General features: G+C 42.3%; 1 protein-coding gene across 2 annotated transcripts in view; it reads right to left on the bottom strand.

Annotated features, from left to right (window-relative positions):
• The window catches only part of LOC310986098 (RNA-binding motif, single-stranded-interacting protein 2-like), a 40,547-nt gene extending 25,112 nt beyond the window's left edge, over nucleotides 1–15,435 (bottom strand). For both annotated transcript variants that reach the window (XM_083971859.1, XM_083971860.1), the window contains exon 1: nucleotides 15,189–15,435. In XM_083971859.1, coding sequence (XP_083827985.1) covers nucleotides 15,189–15,260 — 72 coding nt within the window. In that variant the 5' untranslated portion in view covers nucleotides 15,261–15,435. The remainder of the gene's footprint in view (nucleotides 1–15,188) is intronic.
• Nucleotides 15,436–20,724: the final 5,289 nt, after the last annotated feature.

Below are 20,724 nucleotides of genomic sequence, written 5' to 3'. Positions count from 1 at the left end.
CCACCAAAATCCTAGGGCCGGCCCTGGCTGCAATGTCTTTCTCTGGTTTGACTGAAGCAGCAGCAGGTCAAACTCCTGAGTTCAAGTTAACAGTTAACGAGATGCTGCGTGTGGACCAGAGTTCAGCTCGGTCCACGTTACCGTCACAGTCACAGTCTGTTTATCAAAACAAAGGAACGAGTTCAAAGAGACGCAGCAGAACAGCGGCGCAACAGGAGATGGTTAGTGCATGTTGTGGCCACATGATGACCTGATGTCTACCACCACCACTTCTCTGCTCGCTGCTCGCTGCTCGCTGCTCGCTCTGGGCTCTTCTGCTCAGACTAGTCGTCTGTGCTGCAGCCGCCGCCACCGCCAGCAGCAGCACAGACGACTAGTCAGTGACTCATCATCACAATCAGGCTGTTGGTTGTTGTATTGCGAAACAAAACCGGCGGTGCGGCATCTTATCTCATCTCTCCATGGGATTCTGGCTCTCTCTTTGGGAGAAATCAATCAAACGGTTGCGTAATCGTGCAGGTGAACATGTTTTATTGGAATAAATGTGGTTTCATTATCACTTCACATGGCAAGAGCTCAGGAAAAAACAACAACAAAAAAAACAGACCACTCTCTCTCTCCTCTTTCCAGGAATAGATCCATTGGCTGTTTTCCAAAGAAGACTAAAGGCAATGAATAGTAGCACTTCAACACACCAGCAGGCCAGAGCTGTGTGTGTGTTGGTCGTGAGAAGACGACGACGATGAGTTTAATCAGATTCATTTAACAACCAAATGATGCGTGAGAAGGAAACAGGAGCAGGTTTGAGGCGACAGGAGGACAATGGGTTAATTCGAGGCAGAAGGGAGGGAGGACGAGGGTCGCTGGTCAGCCTGAGCCCAGTGATGGAGTTTAGGAGAAGCCCAGCGGGAGGACACACACACACACACACGGCCGCCGCCGCACCACGACCACCAGCAGCAGCAGCAGCAGCAGCAGCCAATCCCGCTAATTAGACGCCATCCATAAGGCACACGGGGGCCCCTGGTTCTCAGACGGCCCCTCTGACCTCTGCAGCTTGGCAACACGGCAACATGGCAGCCGCTCCAACATCAACACCCACAACAACAACAGCGGCAGCAGCAGCAGTAGTAGTAGACTCTCTGCTTTAAAGCAGAAGTAAGGTGAATGTTTGTGTTAATATAAGTCTTAAATAGTTATATCTTCCGACAGCAATCACTTCTATAGAGTGTTTGGTCTGAAACACGGGTCTGTCAGTCACTCTGCTCTGCTCTGAGCCGAGGAGAAAACTTTCCTTGTATCCTACAACCTTTATCCAATGAGGAGAGAGAACGGCATAAAGGGGCGGTCCTCTCTGTGTGTGCAGCCAAGGGATGCGCGTGAATGTGGTGACGTAGGGACGAGGGCGGGGACTGCTAACTCCATCGGCTGACAGGAAGTTAGACAAAACCACCGGATCGCTTACTTCTGCTTTAAAGGTGTACAGAAATGGCCGTTTGTCCTGTTTTATCGCGCCAAGTTGTCACGAGCTGCAACACGAGTTTAGCCGAGTAAGGAAAACGAATTTGATTGGTCGTTATCGAGTGGGCGGGATATTCAAAGCTTGGGGCGAGACCGAGCTCCGTGTGTGTGTGTGTGTGTGTGTGTCTCAGACGTTTGAATGACGGATGACGGATCCAATATCAGTGGCTGGTGAATCGTGTACAGGCTGACGTATAATCCGTGCGCCTGCATTATCCAATGCGAAAAAAAAATACACACTTTCATCCCGGATTTACTCAAAAATAGAATTTTGCACAAAGTTTGGCCTACAACGTCTGAAATATGAGTTATTACATTAATTTTATGATCCAGAGTGAGCTCAAATTCTATTTTCTTTTCTGTACAGCTTTAAGGATAACGCCCCTCCATCTTCAGCTGCAGAGTAAACCTGGAACATTTGCATGTGTTTGCTGATGTTTGCTGAGAAGTGGACCCGACTCGACCTGCTCAAAGTAAAACAGAGTCCTTTAATCTGCATCTCACTCCAGGAGTATTTACACAAGTCACATGAGGATGGACATACAGGACAGTGCAGGACTAGACTTAAAGTTAAGACTCTTCATCTTTAAAGGGACAAAACGAGGAGTTTTGGAAAAGTGAAGTGTTTTCACACTACATTTATGAGCCTCCGCACCGTGAAATTCTTTGACCGGCGCAAGACAGACTCATGTTTTCATTCATCAAGAATTAAAGTCAGAGGTTGGAAGACGATCACATACCGTCGTAGTTCCCACCATAAACGGCGATTCGGCGGCGTTATTCTCGTGACTCACCACGAAACCGAAAATAAGGAAACGCTGGTCGGCTCGCCCAGCATTTCCACCACCACTAATAATAACAAAATAACGATAGAGACAAAACCATAGATTTATCGGAAATGGGACCATTAACAAGTGGTAACGTAGATTCATCCACATTAACGTGAGACTTTTTTATTTTGGCGGAATTTTTCGTTCTGCCGACGGAGAAACTCCTCGTTGTCCCTTTAAATTAAACACTGATGCAAAACCTGTTTTAAGGTTTTAAGAGCTCTTATTCAAGATTTTGCAATTTCTTCTGTTTAAATTCCTGAAATCAAACAGACATGTAGTGAAGTATGAGCTGTGAGGCTGTATGTTGTATGATACAGCACGTGGTGACTCGTTAGGCAGCTACAGCGCAACACAACATTGGTGCACCGTGCATTGTTCCTGCTTATAATCAGACCAATAGAAATGCAAACTTTTTGCACTAAACTCAAAGCCACAGCTCAATAAACTAGATCCTTATATCAACACAGCAGCATCATCATGGTGTATTTGCTGCAGAGCAGGTGAACCATCCAATTATAAGATCAGATTTAATTAAACTTCATTGTCATTGCACAGGTCACAGGTACAAGGCAATGAAACGCAGACTGCATTTAACCAGAAGTGCATAAGCAGTATGATATAGAAAATATGCATAAGTATTGTACAAGGTATGGAATAATATATATATATATGTATAAATATTTACATACAGAATGTGCAATATGAATACAGAAGTGCAGAGGTAGCTATACTACTAAAACTTACTGGATGGCAATGCCAGTTATGTGCACTGTTAATGTGAATAATGCATAAACAATACACATATTAATTTATTGCTGCTGAGTCAGTCTACAAACACTCTCCTCCTTCTGCACGAGCGCTCCTGCAGGAGTTTATCCGTCTTGTCACAGAGCGATTTGTAATGAATACGTTCCTTTTCTTTCATTCTTTCTTTTCTTTTTTTTCTTTTTTCGGAGGCGGCTAATTTGTGAATGAAAGAACGGGACAGCAGCAGCAGCAGCAGCAGCAGCAGAGACCTATAATCTCATTCACACACTCCTCCTCCTCACTCAGCAGAGCGCCAAGTGTCCCCGCCGGTCCGAGCCCCAGACTGGAGCAGCACATCATCGCAACAAAACACCCTTTAAATCAGGGACCCGCAACCACATGCATGCATTCGTGCTTTTACACACACACACACACACACACACACACACACACTATTTTATACAACCACAGCACACTTGCTTGTAAAAAAAAAACAAAAAAACATCGACCTTTAAAATGAAATTAAGTCTGAACTTCTTTATTCTTTAAAAATGAAAGATAAAGTCTGAGATCTGAGTCTGTCACCTCCAACAGGAACATTAAAATTCAGTTTTTTTGTTTTGTTTTGTTTTGTTTTGGTGAAGAACAAACTTTTAACTGAGAAAAAAACGCTCAGCACGTAAAAAGTTAAATTGCCCTCATTACACCGTCTGGGTTACAAAAACAAGTATTTTCGAACTTGACATCCACAGCGCCACAACGTTTAATTTTCACGATCCTTACTTCTTTTTTTTTTTTTTCTTTCTTAAGTATCACGAGCAAAATAACACGTTTGTTAAGTTTCCTGTTAAAGTGGAGGGGTCCTGCTCCTGGGTTTTTAAAGCTGCAGATGAAATAAAGCAATAAAACTGAACAAGTTACAAGTTACAGAACAGAAACCATGAGGTGACGCCCACAGTCCTGCAGGTTAGACACTGTTATACAGATTTCTGTGTTTTCTGCTGAGGTCATGTTCTTTAATTCTTTATTTTTTTTGGTCGGTTGATGGATTGAAGCTTTAAAAAAAAGCAAAAATGCAGATCAATCATGTCTTCTTCCATCTGCAGCAATCAGTTTCTCTCATTTCTTTGTCCAACTACAGTTTATCAATGATACGACAAAGAGCTCAACATTTAATACTCACTTTTGAAACTGTTTCATAGGAATTTTAAACATTTTTTCTTGATTCACTGATAATTTAATCAAAGTTTCTCCTTCTCTCCCCTCACCAGGTTAAAAGCCATCTGACGCTCTGCAGCCCCATGGTTCACACACCACAGGCTGGTCACACAGTTTTCAGTCGCTCTGTCTTCTATAAAAGTCGATCAATACCCGATTAATACGGTTTGTTGTTTCCCATGCAGCGCTGACGCAAACCTCCAACTATTTGAAACCGTCTGGCCTCAGGAAACAGCGAAGAGGGAATAAAGGGACAACAAACCAGATGCAAATGCGCCCGATGTTCAAAGAACCGACTGGTTTTCATGCGTTAAAAATAAAAGGCCATTTGCAGAGGTTACTGTGGATCAAACACAAAAGGCTCAAAGATATCACTGGGTATTTTTGGGGACTAAAACTAAAGATAAAAAATCAAGAGCTTTTCTATAAATAAGATGATAGATAACTCTGTCCTGATGTAAACTCTAAAAAGGCTGACAGGAAGTGTCTGTCTGCTGCTGCTGCGTGACTTTCAAACTATAAATACATCAAAAAAACAAAATGAACAGAGCATCTTTATTATATGTGACTGATATTAAAATAAAAGTCACGTGACCACCACTTCCTGCTTCTGTTTCTTTGCAGAGGTCTGTTTGTTTAGATCACAAACCCTCTTTTAGACTCACTCCACCTCTGTTTTTATCTCCGTCTGTCCCCGTGGGGCTTCTCCAGTTGACCCCAGTTTGACCCACTGAATTCCACGGATTTCCTGGCTCTTGGGGGGTCTGCCCAACCCTCCCCATGTCCATGAGCTGCTGCTGCTGCTGCTGCTGCTGCTGCTGCTGCTGCTGCTGCCTTCTCCTCAGGGCAGGGAAGAGAAGCTGTGAGTGTGTGTGTGTGTGTGACCAGCTGACCGACTTACATGCTAATGCACAGATTTATAGCCCCGCTGAATGTGGACGCAGCTTCCAGCTTGTATTGAGTTACACTGCTGCTGAGCTGCCGCTTTGTACCAGCACCGCCCGCCGCTTTAGGGACCGACTGGGAAAATGAGTCATGGGGAAAAAGATTGTTTTTTGTTTTTTTTCTAAAACTTCAAACATTCACTTCTGAATCATCTACACATATTTGAGAATTACTCTTGTTTGCTGTATTGATGAAAGTCATATGGACATTTAAAGACATGGTAACATTGTTTTTTCATGCACTGATTGATCAGTTTGGAGATTTTTGGACTCTTTTGCTTTCATACCATGTTTTTTTTCAGACAAGTGGAAATAAATGGTAGAAAATACACATTAATTAAAGAGAAACTATGTAAGTCTGGTCTCTTCTCCTCTGTGTCTCTAACCCTCCTCTCCTCCATGTGCATTAATTTGTTTCCAACGAAGCCGGTGAGAAATCAATCCATGGAGCGGTGGATAAGGTTATTTATCATCTACACATATTTGAGCTTTGTTTGCTGTATCGATAAAAGTCATATGGACAAAGACAGAAAACACTGAACCTTTGGTTACATTGTTTTTTCATGCACTGATTGACTTTTTCGCTTTCATACCATGTTTTTTTTCAGACAAGTGGAAAGAAATGGTAGAAAATACACATTAATTAAAGGGACAATGAGGACTTTTAGAAAAGCGAAGCGTTTTCACACTACATTTATGAGCCTCCGTGCACCGTAGAATTCTTCGACCGGCGCAAGACAGACTCATGTTTTCATTCATCAAGAATTAAAGTCAGAGGTTCAAAGAGGTTCAGTTACCGTCGTAGTCCCGACCATAAACGGCAATATGGCGGCGTTATTCTCATGCGCGTCCGCGAAACCGAAAGTAAGGAAACGCTGGTCGGCTCGCCCAGCATTTCCACCATTAATTAAAATAACAAAATAACGATAGAGACAAAACGATATATTTATCGAAAATGGGCCCATTAACAAGTGTGGGTAGCGTAGATTCATCCACATTAATGTGAGACTTTTTTATAACCGAATAGAAACTCCTTGTTGTCCCTTTAAAGGGTAACTATGTAATTCTGGTGTCTCCTCCTCTGTGTCTCTAACCCTCCTCTCCTCCATGTGCATTCATTTGTTTCCAACAACGAAGCCGGTGAGAAATCAATCCATGGAGCGGTGGATAAGGTTATTTATCATCTACCATGTTACCATGTGTATATCTGTGTAGTCTTATCTGTGAGGGGGGTTACGGGGTTACAGGGCGCGTTACACTTGTGTGGCGGTGCCGCAGAGACGAGAGCTGCTAGGTGGAAGGCAGAGAGCCTCCATTCTCCCTGGAACTAGTTACAAGGCATTGATTTAACCAGCACTAGGACTCCTGCTGCTTAATTAAGGGACAAATCCTGCATAGCTCCCTTTTAAGGTGTTTATTTTTTACTTCACTTTGTCTTCTTTCGTCTATAGATTTCTCCTAAATTCAACAAAAGTTAAAATTCTATAGAGTTGTTCAGATTCTGGTACCAGTACTGGAGTCGAGGCACCGATTCAATACAGTTAGCAGTTAGCTCCGTTAGCTCTGACTAACGCTACACACCGGGACTCAGTTCTTCTTTGCCAGTTGCGCTGGCTGGTGTGGGTGCGGCTACATTTGGACCTCGATCTGCCACAAGTTCGAGCTAAAAAAGGCGCCGTCTGTCGTTTAATTTTCTATTATTTGCAGAGAGTGGGAAACACAAATGATATAAAATGAAATGAGCAGTGCTACAAATAACCTGCAAACTTGTGTCTCCGTTGCTAAAAGATTTAGCGTTACTTCTCAGAGTTTCATTTTAACAATCGGGACTCATATTTACATAACGTGGCCTACCACGCGTCTTTTTCCTGTCAGTCGTCATGGAATCGTGAAGCTTTCTCTCTCTCCTCCTACACATTGTTATCGGCTCCAAAAATGGTCAGTTTCCTTTGTGCAACAAATTGTAAAAAGTACGATTAGCAATAACAATTTTACAATAGCAATCTTTAATCGCTGTTTTCTCAAAATGAGTTTGTTTCTTATCCTCTGAGCCAGAAATCTCCACTCACTGTACATCCACCAAAACCTTCCAGTTTTACTCCTTTCTATAAATTCTGAAGGTTTTTACAAAGGGGTTTGTTGTTGATATATAATTTTATTCCTAAAACATGACAAAAATGTGTTATTATTTTTGTAAGGGGCTGGTAACAGTATTTTCTCATTAAAAAGTGATAAAAAGAAAAACTTTTGACTCTAATGTGTCAACAAAAATGAAATAAAACAACTTTGAAAGCAACTTTACCCAATGCTCAGACTTCTATTCTGGAAATTTATTGCAAATTAGAGCATATTGAATTATAGATAATGCCTCATTTGCATATTTAAAGGGATAGTTCACCCCAAATTGAAATTTAAATAGCGGAAGCTCCTCTTCCCGGGTTGGTCAAATTTGGACAAACCAGGGTCCGTCCTCTTCCCAGTTCGATTTGAAATATAGACTTATTTAATTTTTTTCGGGACAATTTCGCATCGCGGGGCTTCAATACAAGACGGACATTACATACGAGCAGCATGGAGGTATTTGGATGTTTTTTGGTGTGTCTTTTTGTTACGAAGACAGTTGGTGTCCATTTGCAACCGTCATATGGACATGCACTGCTACGCCGAGACCCCCTGTAACTCAGAGAAGCCACGGAGGACTCTGAAACTTCTCCCAGCCCTTAGTCCACATGAGGGTGAGTAGATAATGAAATTCAATTTTGGGTGAACTATCCCTTTAAACATTAAATTTGACAAAAACTTGTTTTACAAAAAATAATTGTCTCAATATAAGTAATAAACCTGGGAGGTTTCAAGGTGATATCTGTTCATTTTAAACCCTATTCACCTTTAGTGTCTCACCTCCTTTAGTTTTCACCTCGTATGGATCAAACCAACATGATGCTGACTTTTTAAAACACATAAAGCTCCTGTCCTGTGAGTGTGTGAGTCTGTGAGTGTGAGGGGAGGACCGACTGTCTGTGTGTCTAGTAAAGCGACGAGCAGGAAATCCTCTGTCTCTGCTCCTGATCTTATCACACGTCCATTTGACTGTGCAGCTCTGCATTCCAACCAGGTGACAGGGACACCGAGCTCACGCCCAGACTCGTTCCTCTCTCTGTCTCTCACTCGGCCTTTTGTTTCCTCCTCTCTTTCCACAGCCACCTTTTTTTTTTTTTACTCTCTTTTTAAACTGTCTATTGACGCAGTCGTTCACACCTTGATGCACACATACACACATGCAATGCAATGCAATGCACGCACCGGCTTTTTGTTTTGTTGTTTTTGGAGGCCGAGGTCAGGTGACAGGAGCTTGGAAACAGATACTAACAAACACTGAGCTCAGATCTAACGCAGCCGAGCCGAGCGCCGGCCGGGGCATCTCTCTCTCTCTCTGCTCTGCTCTGCTCTGCTCTGCTCTGCATGCAGCACTTGTTGGCATCAGATTTCTGACAGCCGTGCTTTCTCCAAGGACTCTGTGAGTCTCTGTTCTCCCCCCACCTCCCCACCGCTCCCCCCCAGTCTACCTGTTCACCTTGGCCGGTTCACGAGGTTGGTTGGCAACCGGGAGCTGCATGGGAACTGATCCAAAACATCTGACACATTAAACAAAGAGACAGATAAACATATACCTGGCTGAGGGCCAGCGGGACAAAGGTGACTGTACAGGAGAGTTCAGCTAGAGTCACTGCAGTGGAACAGCTGCTTCACACACACACACACACACGTTAAAGGTACGCAGTTGACAAGGGAAGGAAAGGGGGGCGATTATTTATTTATGTGTGTGTTTCCGGCTGTAAACGTGCACTTATACATCAGCATGTTTGATCCGTGTCCAGTGTCCTTTCATACACAGTGAGAGTCTGTGGCATAATAGCAAAGAGAAAAGGGAACTAAAAGTCAGATTTACATGTTGTTATTTCAGCTTCATAAGATCCAGACAGTGTTGGTACTAAAGCAATAAAACACAAAGCGAAAGCGTTGATCATTATTGGCTGATTATCATTTAAATGTGTGGTGATGGGTAGATTGATATTCAGGTTTCTCGTCACCGATCGTCGTGAACTCAGTCACCTGTGGTTAAACGTGCTGTGTCACAGGCCGACATCTGTAGAAATGATCAGTATTGGCCGATCTCACTTATCAATCGATCGGTATCTGTGGTCGACTTTGACTGGGGCATCACCAAGAAACATCTGTGTCACACTGTTTAACGATGGCAGCGACTTCTGATTGATTAAGGAGTTGGTCGGACACGCAACGGACCAGATCTTGTCCACGATCTCTGAACACACACTCTGAACCATGTCAGACATGTCGCTGGTATTTCACACACACACACATATCTGATGTATCAGTGCAGCTTGAGTTCACACACAAGTCGTCTCCAGTTCACGATGTGACTTTTAACATCTTTAACATCCCTGACTTCATATTTCACCTCACATACAAATGATTCAGTTCAGTGGGTTCTGTGCAGCATCGTAGGTTGTATTCAGACCCGACTCGTTTGGAGCAGTTGTTTCTGAAACAACGGAGCGTTTAACCTCAAAGATCGGTTCGTTTGGGCATAGTTAGTATGTAAACGCAGCAATCGTCGCTCTCTGAGAACTGAGAGAGAACGCCATCAACTCACAACAACTGACACAACACGCAACGCGCTGCTGATGTTCAATGTTTTTTTGTTTTTTTTTGGCCAAGTTCAGGTCTGAAAATGTACACAAATGAGTTGGACCGGATCGGATCGGGTCCTGGCTTCAACTGCTGGTTGTGTTTTAATTTTCATGCCCGTTGACGTCCCTGTAATTCTAATTTATAAACTCCTCCTCCTCCTTTTTCTTCTGCATACACTGCAAAAACTCAAAATCTTACTGAGAATATTTGTCTATCTAATTATACTTAAAATAAGACCCATCACATTAAAATTAGTTTGTTTTTAGACACTTTTTACTTTTTTCAAGCATATTTTCACTTAAAATAATCTGATAGTGGAGCAAATCTTTCTTTCTTATTACAAGCACAAAAAAACCTGCTTTCACTGGCAGATTTTTCTACTTATTTCAAGTGAAAATTTGTTTGAAACAAGTGAAAATGATCTAAAAACAAGTTAATTTTTAGGTGATGAGTCTTATTTTAAGTGGAAAGAGATTAGTTTTGACTAGAAATGAGACAAATATTCTTGGAAAGATTTTGAGTTTTTGCAGTGTAAGATTTCTGACCAATGAGAGAACAGTTTGTTCACACTTGGGACTGTTACCATGTGAACACAAATGACCCAAAAGAAAAATGCATGCTTGTAGTATGTATGGTTTTAACCTTGTGAATCAGGACAAAGCAAACGAGCCACAGGTCTGAATACTTCCTAAATTTCAGAAATAAATGCGCTGGTCTGGGCCCGGGTGTATATAAACGACTCTGGTTGGGCCTCGGGCTTCGTTTTTTTTTTTTCAATTCATAATAAAACATATCTGTCTTATCTCTGGTTGTGTCGTTTATTGTGAAATGCACTGAATCGGCGCTGAAGCGTCAGGCCAGGCGGGTTCGGGTTTGGCTTCTCTGCTACACTTTGTGCCGTCTCTACTGTTGTGAAGCATGCACCGAGTTGTTTAGATCCAATCAGATTAAGGCATTTATACATGTAGAAGAAAATCGGGGCGATTTCGTCCAGTGTTAGTCGGACTAACGCGTTGACTAACATACTGAGTAAATTATCTGGACTGTAAAACCTCCAGTCAAAACATGAAAATAATCAACAGTGTTCACTTTAATATTCAGTAAAGGCATGTTTTCACTTCGGTCGAATGCTAAATTTCTTAATTTCTTTTTTTTTTTTGCTTTGCGTGACAAGCTGTTGTTTTTTCCGTGTTAGCTATAACCGAGGTTTAATTCATTATATCACTGCTGGCAGTTTTTACAAAGTGTAACGTCGGTCGTCTATAGCTTGATTTTCTCGCTCCTAGCTGTTGCTGTTGTGTTGTGCTTCAGTGTCACGAATCACGACAACAAAATTTGCACTTGCACAGACTTGAAAAGTGTTTTTGTGTGTGTGACACTGTGGGTAACAGGCAGATCAATCACCCTGAACACAGTTTCTCTACAGCTGCAGGGGCAGAGCAAATACGCATCACACAGCTGAAAACTCCCCCTTGTTTTTGTTGTCGTTCATGGACACTTGACATCTGACATTTGACACAATTGATCACTACTGAGATTAGACGGTGACGTGAGTGAGAGTCTTGCACAAGAGCACGAGAGAGAAAATAACTCAGTATAATCAGGAAAAATGCAAAATAAAGCGCTGAGCCAGTTCTCCTCTTTCAGTGCTGATAGGTGTCATATTTAAATCAAACACATGTTTCCAATACTGAGTGTAAAACAACAAGATTTTATCCACTTTCTATCAATCACTATCACTGATTCATTTCTAATCACATATCATTTTATTACTTTTACTTTTATTACTTTTTAAAGACAGAGATTTGGCTCAAATAACACAGTAATCAATAACTTAGAGTAGTAGTGATCCATCTCTGGAGGATATTATCTTTAATGTTTTTTAGTTTTGGGTCTGGTTTTGTCCTTCAGAATAATTTTTTTTTAAATTCCCCCAAAAAATGAAATAAAAAATTCAACTCCTGTCATGTACAGCTACTGGAGCTCTGAGTGTTGTCAAGGAGAAATGTCATAACAGTGAAAAATATGGAAGTCGACGACGGAGTTCACGCCGGCGGCCGAGGATTAGGAAACACTGGTGGTGACGTCTTGAGTCCAGAGTGAAAACGAACACTGAAACTGCTTCTGTTTTCTTTTTTTTTCCTTTTTTTTGCATCTGTGTGACACTTCATTAATAATAATAATGTCTCTTAATCTCCTCTTATGTTCTAAGATGACAGACAAACAGACAGACAGACTATGTTTAGAGGCGTGCAGAAGCTTTAAATCACATCCGTTTATTAAAAGAAAAAGAAAAAAAGGAGTGGAGAACAAGAATCTGATTGACAAGAACAAAAACAAGCCCTTTTTTTTTTTTCGCCGAGGCCCTGAGCGAGACGTTGACAAAAACGACAAGCCGCCTCCTGTTATTTTTCCATCCAGGAAGCTTTACGCGGAAACCGACCAAATTTGATTTAAGAAGCATTAATTCTATTTATTTGAGGGAGGAAATGAGGTGCTGAGTCAGAGGAGGAGGAGGAGGAGGAGGAAGGAGGAAGAGGAGGAGGAGGAGCAGCTGCTTTACAGCAACAACACAAAACCAAACCTCGCACCTCGCTTTTCTCACCTTCTGGACTTATATTTGTTTATTTTGTCGACTTTTGCTGCTCGAGTATGGAAGAATAAGAATAAGAGCGGGAGATGGGAAAGGAAGAAGAAGGAAAAGGAGGAGGAGGAGAAAGGGAGGTGGAGGTGGGAGGAGGAAACACAGGAACTTGACCTCTGTGTGAACTGCTGCAGCTCTACAAAATAAAAGAGCGACTGTGACGGCAGAGCACCGCCCTGACTAATGACTGTTTTATAATTATAATCAAGGCTACGGCTATAACAGTCTTTATCAGCATCATCATCATCATCATCATCATCATTATTATTATTATTAATTAATCAGCTAATCTTAATTGTTGTTAAATGCTCATCACAGCTTCTCAGAGCCGAAGGATAAATCTTAGTTTCATTTGACGCTGCATCTTTTATTTTGTTAAATATTTGTTTGAAAAATGACTTAAGCTGTTAATCTGCTTTCAAATGAGTTCCTGGTTATTTAATGTATATATATACACTAATCAATTAATCGACTAATCTTTGAGCCTTTAAGAGCAATTTTTAACGTTTTTTTTTTTTTTTTAACAACACTGTCACTGATCTGCTTTATTTAAATTGTATGACGTATGATTTTACTGGTTTCTCTATGAGATGTTCTTTTGAACCTATTCAAGCTATGACACTTATATTTTCAACATATTGTCGGATAATTATCAGGTTTAGCAATAAAAGGAGTGAGATTCCATTTTAAAAAGTCACTTTTATCATTATTATTGAATACTGAGTTTTAAAAACATGATTTCTTTGATCGTTTAGTGGAAAGAAAATCTTTGCCTACTTGACAAAATCCGGTGTAAAGTTGAAACAGCTCAGGTGAAAGAGCAGCGTTGACGGGTGAAATGTGCACCTGAGTTCACCGAGGTAAACTGTGCATTGTGTTATCTGTGTGTGTGTGTCTGTGTGTGTCAGACACACAGTTCAAAGACAACAATGCAGTCAGTTTCCCTCTGAGAGGCACCGGTGTTGACATCAGATGAGGGAGGATGAGCAGCCAGGCGGTGCCCGAGATCTCACACAGACAGGACGTCAATATACATTTTCAGGATGCCATTCACACAGACAGGAAGTCAGCACCGACACACAGCTCCTCTATATATACTCCTATATATGTGTGTGTGTGTGTGACATGACGGAGCAACACAACCAGTAATTATAACTCACAATACAGATCATACTGTATGTGCAGCCTCAGCCTGAACAAAGCAGGAATATACTTTGCTTAGGGACAGAGATTTTAGGAGGTAAAGGGAAAAAAAGGAAAAAGTTTTCAAACTGGAAATGTAGCTTTGAGTTGATTTTATAGGATTAGCCTATTAATATTTCTGTTTAAGTGTAGAAACTCGGTCCTCTGCATCCCTCACATGTTGTTGGGTTAGAGAGAGAATAAGTGACAACAACAGTTGAACACAACCAGGACGAACCGCGCGATTCATAACTCTGGGAAAGCCAGTCATCATGGTGTGGTGGGATTTTTCGAGGGGTGGGGCATATATATTCCGCTTTCAACCGGGAGACGAGGCGAGAAAAAAAAAAAACTAACAACAAAAAAGAAAAGAAAAAGAAACTAGAGCTAAAACTAGGCTACAACTAAAAGGAAAAAAAAACACAACTTTGCGAAGTGACTGTGTTGGAGACAATGAGGAGCTGTAATGTAACAGAGGGGGCAGGACTCATTTTGAACCGTGTTTCCCCACCACCACCACCCCCCTCCCCCTCCTCCTCCTCCTCCTCCTCGCTCGGCCGCCTCCACCTCTCCCTGCCCCCCACCTCCACACACACACACACACACACACACACACACACACACACACACACACACACACACACACACACACACACACACACACACACACACACACACGGGCTCGGACGCGCTGTCCCACCGCGGTGCTGCACTTCCCCAGGAAAAAAAAAAAAAAAAAAAAAGTTGCTCTCTCTCTCTCCACCATTGACTTTTTCATATGAGTGAGCAGAGCCGTATCGACATCCTTCACTGTAGTAGCCTACACACACACACACACACACACATATATACACACACACTCACGCGCACATTTACGCACGCACGCGCACACATATATACGCCACTACAAATGCCACTAAATAAAACAGCAGACGTCCAACATGACAGGTCCGAATTGGAGCCAGTTTTCGTGGATCGGCCCCCCCCCCCCCCCCCACACACACACACACACACACCACCCTGTCCAACCAACCAACCCCCCCACCCCCCCTCCTCCGACCGAGCCAAGCGGACCTCGGAGCTCCGAGAGCCGGATCCTCCTGACTCTCTCTCCGGAGTTGAATTCAGTGCGTTTCTCTTTTCAAGGACACTGCAGCCCAGAGCCCACTGTCACGGGCTCAGACAGACACACACACACACACACGGGGCGTGCGTGCGTGCGTGAGTGCTGCCCTGCGGGGCGAGCGAGGCGAAAATGAAGCAGGGAGAGAGAGAGAGAGAGGGAGAGGGAGAGAGGGAGGAAGGTAAAGAAGGGAAAGGGGGTAGAGACAGAGAGAGAGAGAAGAGAAGAGAAAAGAAGCTCAGAAAGCGTGTTTTAGCTCTCACCTTTTTGCTGTTTCTGCTGTTGTAGCCGGTGTATGGGTTGAGTCCTGCCCTTGGCGGAACGGAGAGCAGCATTTTCCTTCGCTGTGCGCGCGGAGAGCGGAGCGGCGCGAGCACAGCCCAGGCTGCCAGCTGACGTCAGCAGCTGGGGAAGTGGAGAGCCTGGTGGAGTCCCGCTGCTCGACTGCGAGTGGTGCTGCTGCTGCTGCTGCTGCAGGACAGGACACACAGAGGGGGAGAAGGGGCAGGGCCGGCCCGAGGATTTTGGTGGCCCCCTAAACAAGATTTTTTACTCTAAGCGCAAACACCAAATCACTGGTTAAAACTGAATACAGACGTGTTTATTATGCCCTCTGAGGTTTGAGGCCATTTTCTCGACTTTTACATATTTTCTTAAAGCAGAAGGAAGTGATATTGTTGTGTTAATATAAGTCTTAAATAGTTATATCTTCCGACGGCAATCACTTACATAGAGTGTTTGGACCGAAACACGGGTCTGTCAGTCACTCTGCTCTGCTCTGAGCCGAGGAGGAAACTTTCTTTGTATCCTACAAGTTTTATCCAATGAGGAGAGAGAACGGCATAAAGGGGCGGTCCTCTCTGTGTGTGCAGCCAAGGGATGCGCCTGAATGTGGTGACGTAGGGACGAGGACCAATAGATCCATGATGAGGGCGGGGGCTGCTAACTCCATCGGCTGACAAAACGTTATGGTGCGTTCAAGGCAACCCGTAACTCGTGTTTTTCCGACCTGTGAAGTCGTACCAGTTCGATCTGGTACGAGTTCACGGGTCGGAAGTTACGAGTGGCCGTTATAGTGACTTTCACAGGTAAAACAGGTCAGAAAAACACGAGTGGGTTGCCTGAAACGCTACAAAGTCGTAAGTCGTGACTTGAAGCTGTAATTTACGGTTTCAAAAGCCTGCCTGGAACGCAGCATTAGCCAAAACGACCGGATCGCTTACTTCTGCTTTAAATTGATCTTTTTAAGATACGGAGGCTCATGGGATTTCTTGGTTTCCCTCATCAAACTCATCAAATACACAATCCAACAACTCCACAACGCTCTGGTGGACAAGTTGTGACCTGCACATTCACCACGCTATGAGATAATAACACAACGTTACCAGACAGAGTTGTTTTAGAGGGAAATACAGAGACTGCTTGATGAAAAACTGCCCCCAACGGAAATGTGCATTAATGGTTTTGCATGAATTTCCCTCTAAAACAACTCTGTCTGGTAACGTTGTGTTATTATCTCATAGTGTGGTGAATGTGCAGCTCACAACTTGTCCACCAGAGCGTTGTGGAGTTGTTGGATTGTGTATTTGATGAGTTTGATGAAGGAAACTAGGAAATCCCATGAGCCTCCGTAGCGTAGCTCTGAGCAGCTCACGGCTCTGCTCCGCTGTTCTAAAACTAGCTTGCACCGACAATTAAAGGTAACGAACCTACTGCTATGACTATAGGGATTATGGCAATGGGCCAATTTGCCAGAATGTTGAACTATCCCTTTAAATATGTTATCCACTTACAGTGAATTTAAATGTACTTATAAAAAGTATACTTTCTTCTGGAAACATTTAATTGAAATTGATTTTTTGCTTTATTTCTATATTCAAATTTTAATGCACTTTAGCTTGGCTGGACATATCCTAAAAACACAGCTTTTCTTCTAAATAATGTGACAAATTGTGTAAAACTTGTCAAGAACCAAAGTCTTGCATTGCAAAATTGCACATTTGAGTCTAGATTTATTTTCTTATGAATCAGATTTTAATGAAAATATACCAGTTACACCCCTTGACACTGGGTTGCATTACGTCATTGACCCATATATAAAAAGTGTGTGTGTGTGTGTGTGTGTGTGTGTGTGTGTGTGTGTGTGTGTGTGTGTGTGTGTGTGTGTGTGTGTGTGTGTGTGTGCGCGTGGGATCAGATCATAATAGAACAGCAGGTCATCACTTCCCTCTGTGATCTCAGCTCTATGATTAAGCCATCAGTCATTTAACAACGTAATTCTCCACGTCACAACAAAGCTCTGGAGACTTAAATGATGAGTTTTAGGATGGAAAACTAACAATAACCGAGCTTAAAGAAGGACAAGAGATACTGTCATGATAGGAAACTTCAGCCGCAGCTGGGTCCCGTGACGCCCTGTTTGGTTTTGATGTGTCTTGTTGTGATGTTGTCAAGTCAATATCCATTATACCTTTATTTATTTTAATGGTTGATGATAAGGTGTGTTTTTATGTTAAAAACTACATATATACAGTATACTATATATATATATGTATATAGTCCACACATTTGAGACCTTTCCTTATAATTATGCAACTTTTTATCAATACTATTACATCAGTGCAAGTCAATAATGTGGTTAATAGTAGCAGGTTTGATTTCTCTGATAAGGACAAACTATAACTCCCAGTGTCCATGTTTTCTCTTTAGTTAGCATTAAGTCAAGTTATACTTATATAACAGATATATATCAAATAAAAAGTTATTGAATAAGAATCCAGAGGACACACATAAAATAAAATAAAACAAAACATAGAGAATTCAAAACAGAATGAACAGCCTGGCACAAGCACCAAATTAAATTCAAACAGACATGAAGCAAAAAGAGAAAAGAGATGGATCTCACCTGTGTTTTGGTTGGTTTTTTAAACCAGGTGTGTGTGTGTGTGTGTGTGTGTGTGTGTGGGATGGAGAGCTCTGATTGGTCAGCAGGTCAGAGACGTCGCCTGGTGCTGGTCGGCTTTAAAAACAAACAGATAAAAAAAACATTAATCATCAATCATATTATCAGTAATCAGTATTTATCTGATGCACATGATGATGAAGATGAGGTCTGAGATGAAGCCTCCTCCTCCTCTTCACCTGTGTGACCTCATCTCTGAGTTTGTTTCTGCACTTTTTCAAACTCTGTTGCAGAAATGTGAAAAACAGATATTTTTATCACTTTCACATCCTATCTGTGAAAACAGCTACAGAATAAGTGACAACTCTAGTCTCCACACCTGCTCCTGCTCTTCGATCTTCCTCCTCCTCCTCCTCTCTGTACCTGCTGCTCATCATGCTACATTAGAGCCTTCATCGTCTGTTTATATTAAATCTCTTCCTGTTTTCATATCTCACCTTAAAAACAACATAGCTCTTCTTTTTAACTCCAGCACCAGAGCTTATTTTCTGCATTTACATTTTATTCTAATGTATTTTAAAGTCTTTATTCTTATCTTTCACTGTGTGGATTCTGCTCGTTGCTGTTCAACATTTTGTTCCTGTAAAAACACAAAGCACACAGTATATATACTGTATATATTTTTAGTGCAAGATCCTGAATCATCAAGATTAATCCATCACATCTAGTAAACCTTTAAAAAAAAAGTATTCACACAAGCACAGGGGCAAAGTAAAAAGTAAAAAACCACTTAACGGGTTCATAATGTCGTTATTAAGGTTTTCCTTCGGCGCTGCCACTTTCACTGCAGTCGTGACCTCATCAGAGCCTTTTAAGATGAAACTCAAACTGCAAACCAGGGAAAAGAAACCGAAGCTGTAGCTGTAGCCGTAGCTGAGCGTGTCACAGTCAGACCGAGGTCTGCGTGTGGAGCAACGGTGGTCAATGTGTGGAGAAAGTGTTGTAAAGATACAAGAACGCTCCACTTCTTGTTTGGTCACAGGCAAACTGTCTGCGGTCGTTTACATCAGCGACGCCACAAACAAGCAGAGTAGAGAGCTGAAGAGAGGGAGTAGAAAGGTGAAACACGTCAGTTATGTGTAAAATAACTAATAAATCCAAATAAACTCATTGATACATTTAGTTTGGTCTTGATATTTGGGGACGGGAGCAGGTGACAGTGCTGGGACGATATGCTTTTCTCCCGATTCGATTCTTCTACGATTTTTTTGGATGGCGATTCGATTTAAATTGCGATTCTACGATATTGCCGATTCTCTCGATTTTTAGTCTGTATTTTTAACATTTATCTGCACACAAATACTGTAGGAGCCTATAAATGAACATACTCCATTATAAAGTGAACTTAAACCCTTTTCAAAACCTGTACTCTCTGTATGTAAAAAAGGCTAACAAATGCACATTGCACAATATTTTAAAAAATTCAAAAAAATAAAAAAATAAATCGATTTTTGAAAAAGGAATCGATTTAAAAATCGTCAAAAAAGATATCTCCCACCCCTAGCAGGTGATAACCGAACTGTTGCATGGTTTGGTTCTTTGTGCTGCTCTGAATCAGCTGCTTCCATTTCTTCCATTAATATCTGGTCATTAATTATGCAGCAGCACTCTGACTCAACGCATTAGAGACACATGCGACAAACGGAGGCTGCAGATGTAGATGGAGGAAGAAAAAAAAAACACAGGTACAAACGGCCTCGATGTCTCTCTCCACTGGAGCTGCAGCAGAGTGTGTGTGTGTGTGTGTGTGTAGAGGTCATGGCGTCACGCAGCAGGAGGTGGAGTGTGTGTGATCTGGTTCCTGCAGCTTCCTATGTGAAGGTCAGAGACGAAGGCTGTTAAACGACACACACACACACACACACACACACGCGCACACACATGCACACACATGCACACACACACACACACACACACACACACACACACACACACACACACACACACACACACACACACAGGGTACTAAAGCTAAACATTTGCCATCAGAGTGTGAATGAGCAGCGTCCTGGAGTTACCTCTCACATCTTATCCTCGGCTGCTGCCTACTCACTCACTCACTCACTCACTGGCTTCTTATCTCCTCCTGCTATATTTAAAAGCCTGGTCACTTTCTCCTGTTGCCGCCAGCGATCGGCTCCGAGACGGAAGCTGAAACCTGATGTTCAATACGATCAGCCCTGGTTACACAAATGAGACAAACAATGGGAATTAATGAATGATGCTGTTACTCTTAGGCCCAGTCCCATTTTAACCGCTTCCACTCGGCTATGAGATAATAACATAATGTTACCTGACAGAGTTGTTTTAGAGGTAAATGCAGAGACTGCTTGATAAAAAACTGTCCCTGACAGGAATTGATGAATTTCCCTCTAAAACAACTCTGTCTGGTAACGTTGTGTTATTATCTCATAGCGTGGTGAATGTGCAGGTCACAACTTGTCCACCAGAGCGTTGTGGAGTTGTTGGATTGTGTATTTGATGAGTTTGATGAGGGAAACCAAGAAATCCCATGAGCCTCCGTAGTGTAGCTCTGAGCAGCTCACGGCTCTGCTCCGCCGTTCTAAAAACAGCTTGCACCGACAATTAAAGGTAACGAACCTACTGCTATGACTATAGGGATTATGGCAGTGGGCCAATTTGCCAAAATGTTTAAAGCAGAAGTAAGGTGAATGTTTGTGTTAATATAAGTCTTAAATAGTTATATCTTCCGACAGCAATCACTTCTATAGAGTGTTTGGTCCGAAACACGGGTCTGTCAGTCACTCTGCTCTACTGTAAGCCGAGGAGAAAACGTCTTGTATACTTCCTTGTATCCTACAACCTTTATCCAATGA

This window comes from Trachurus trachurus (genome assembly GCF_905171665.1).
Source record: "Trachurus trachurus genome assembly, chromosome: 5".
Taxonomy (NCBI): domain Eukaryota; kingdom Metazoa; phylum Chordata; class Actinopteri; order Carangiformes; family Carangidae; genus Trachurus; species Trachurus trachurus.
This window is presented reverse-complemented; position numbering and strand designations above follow the sequence as displayed.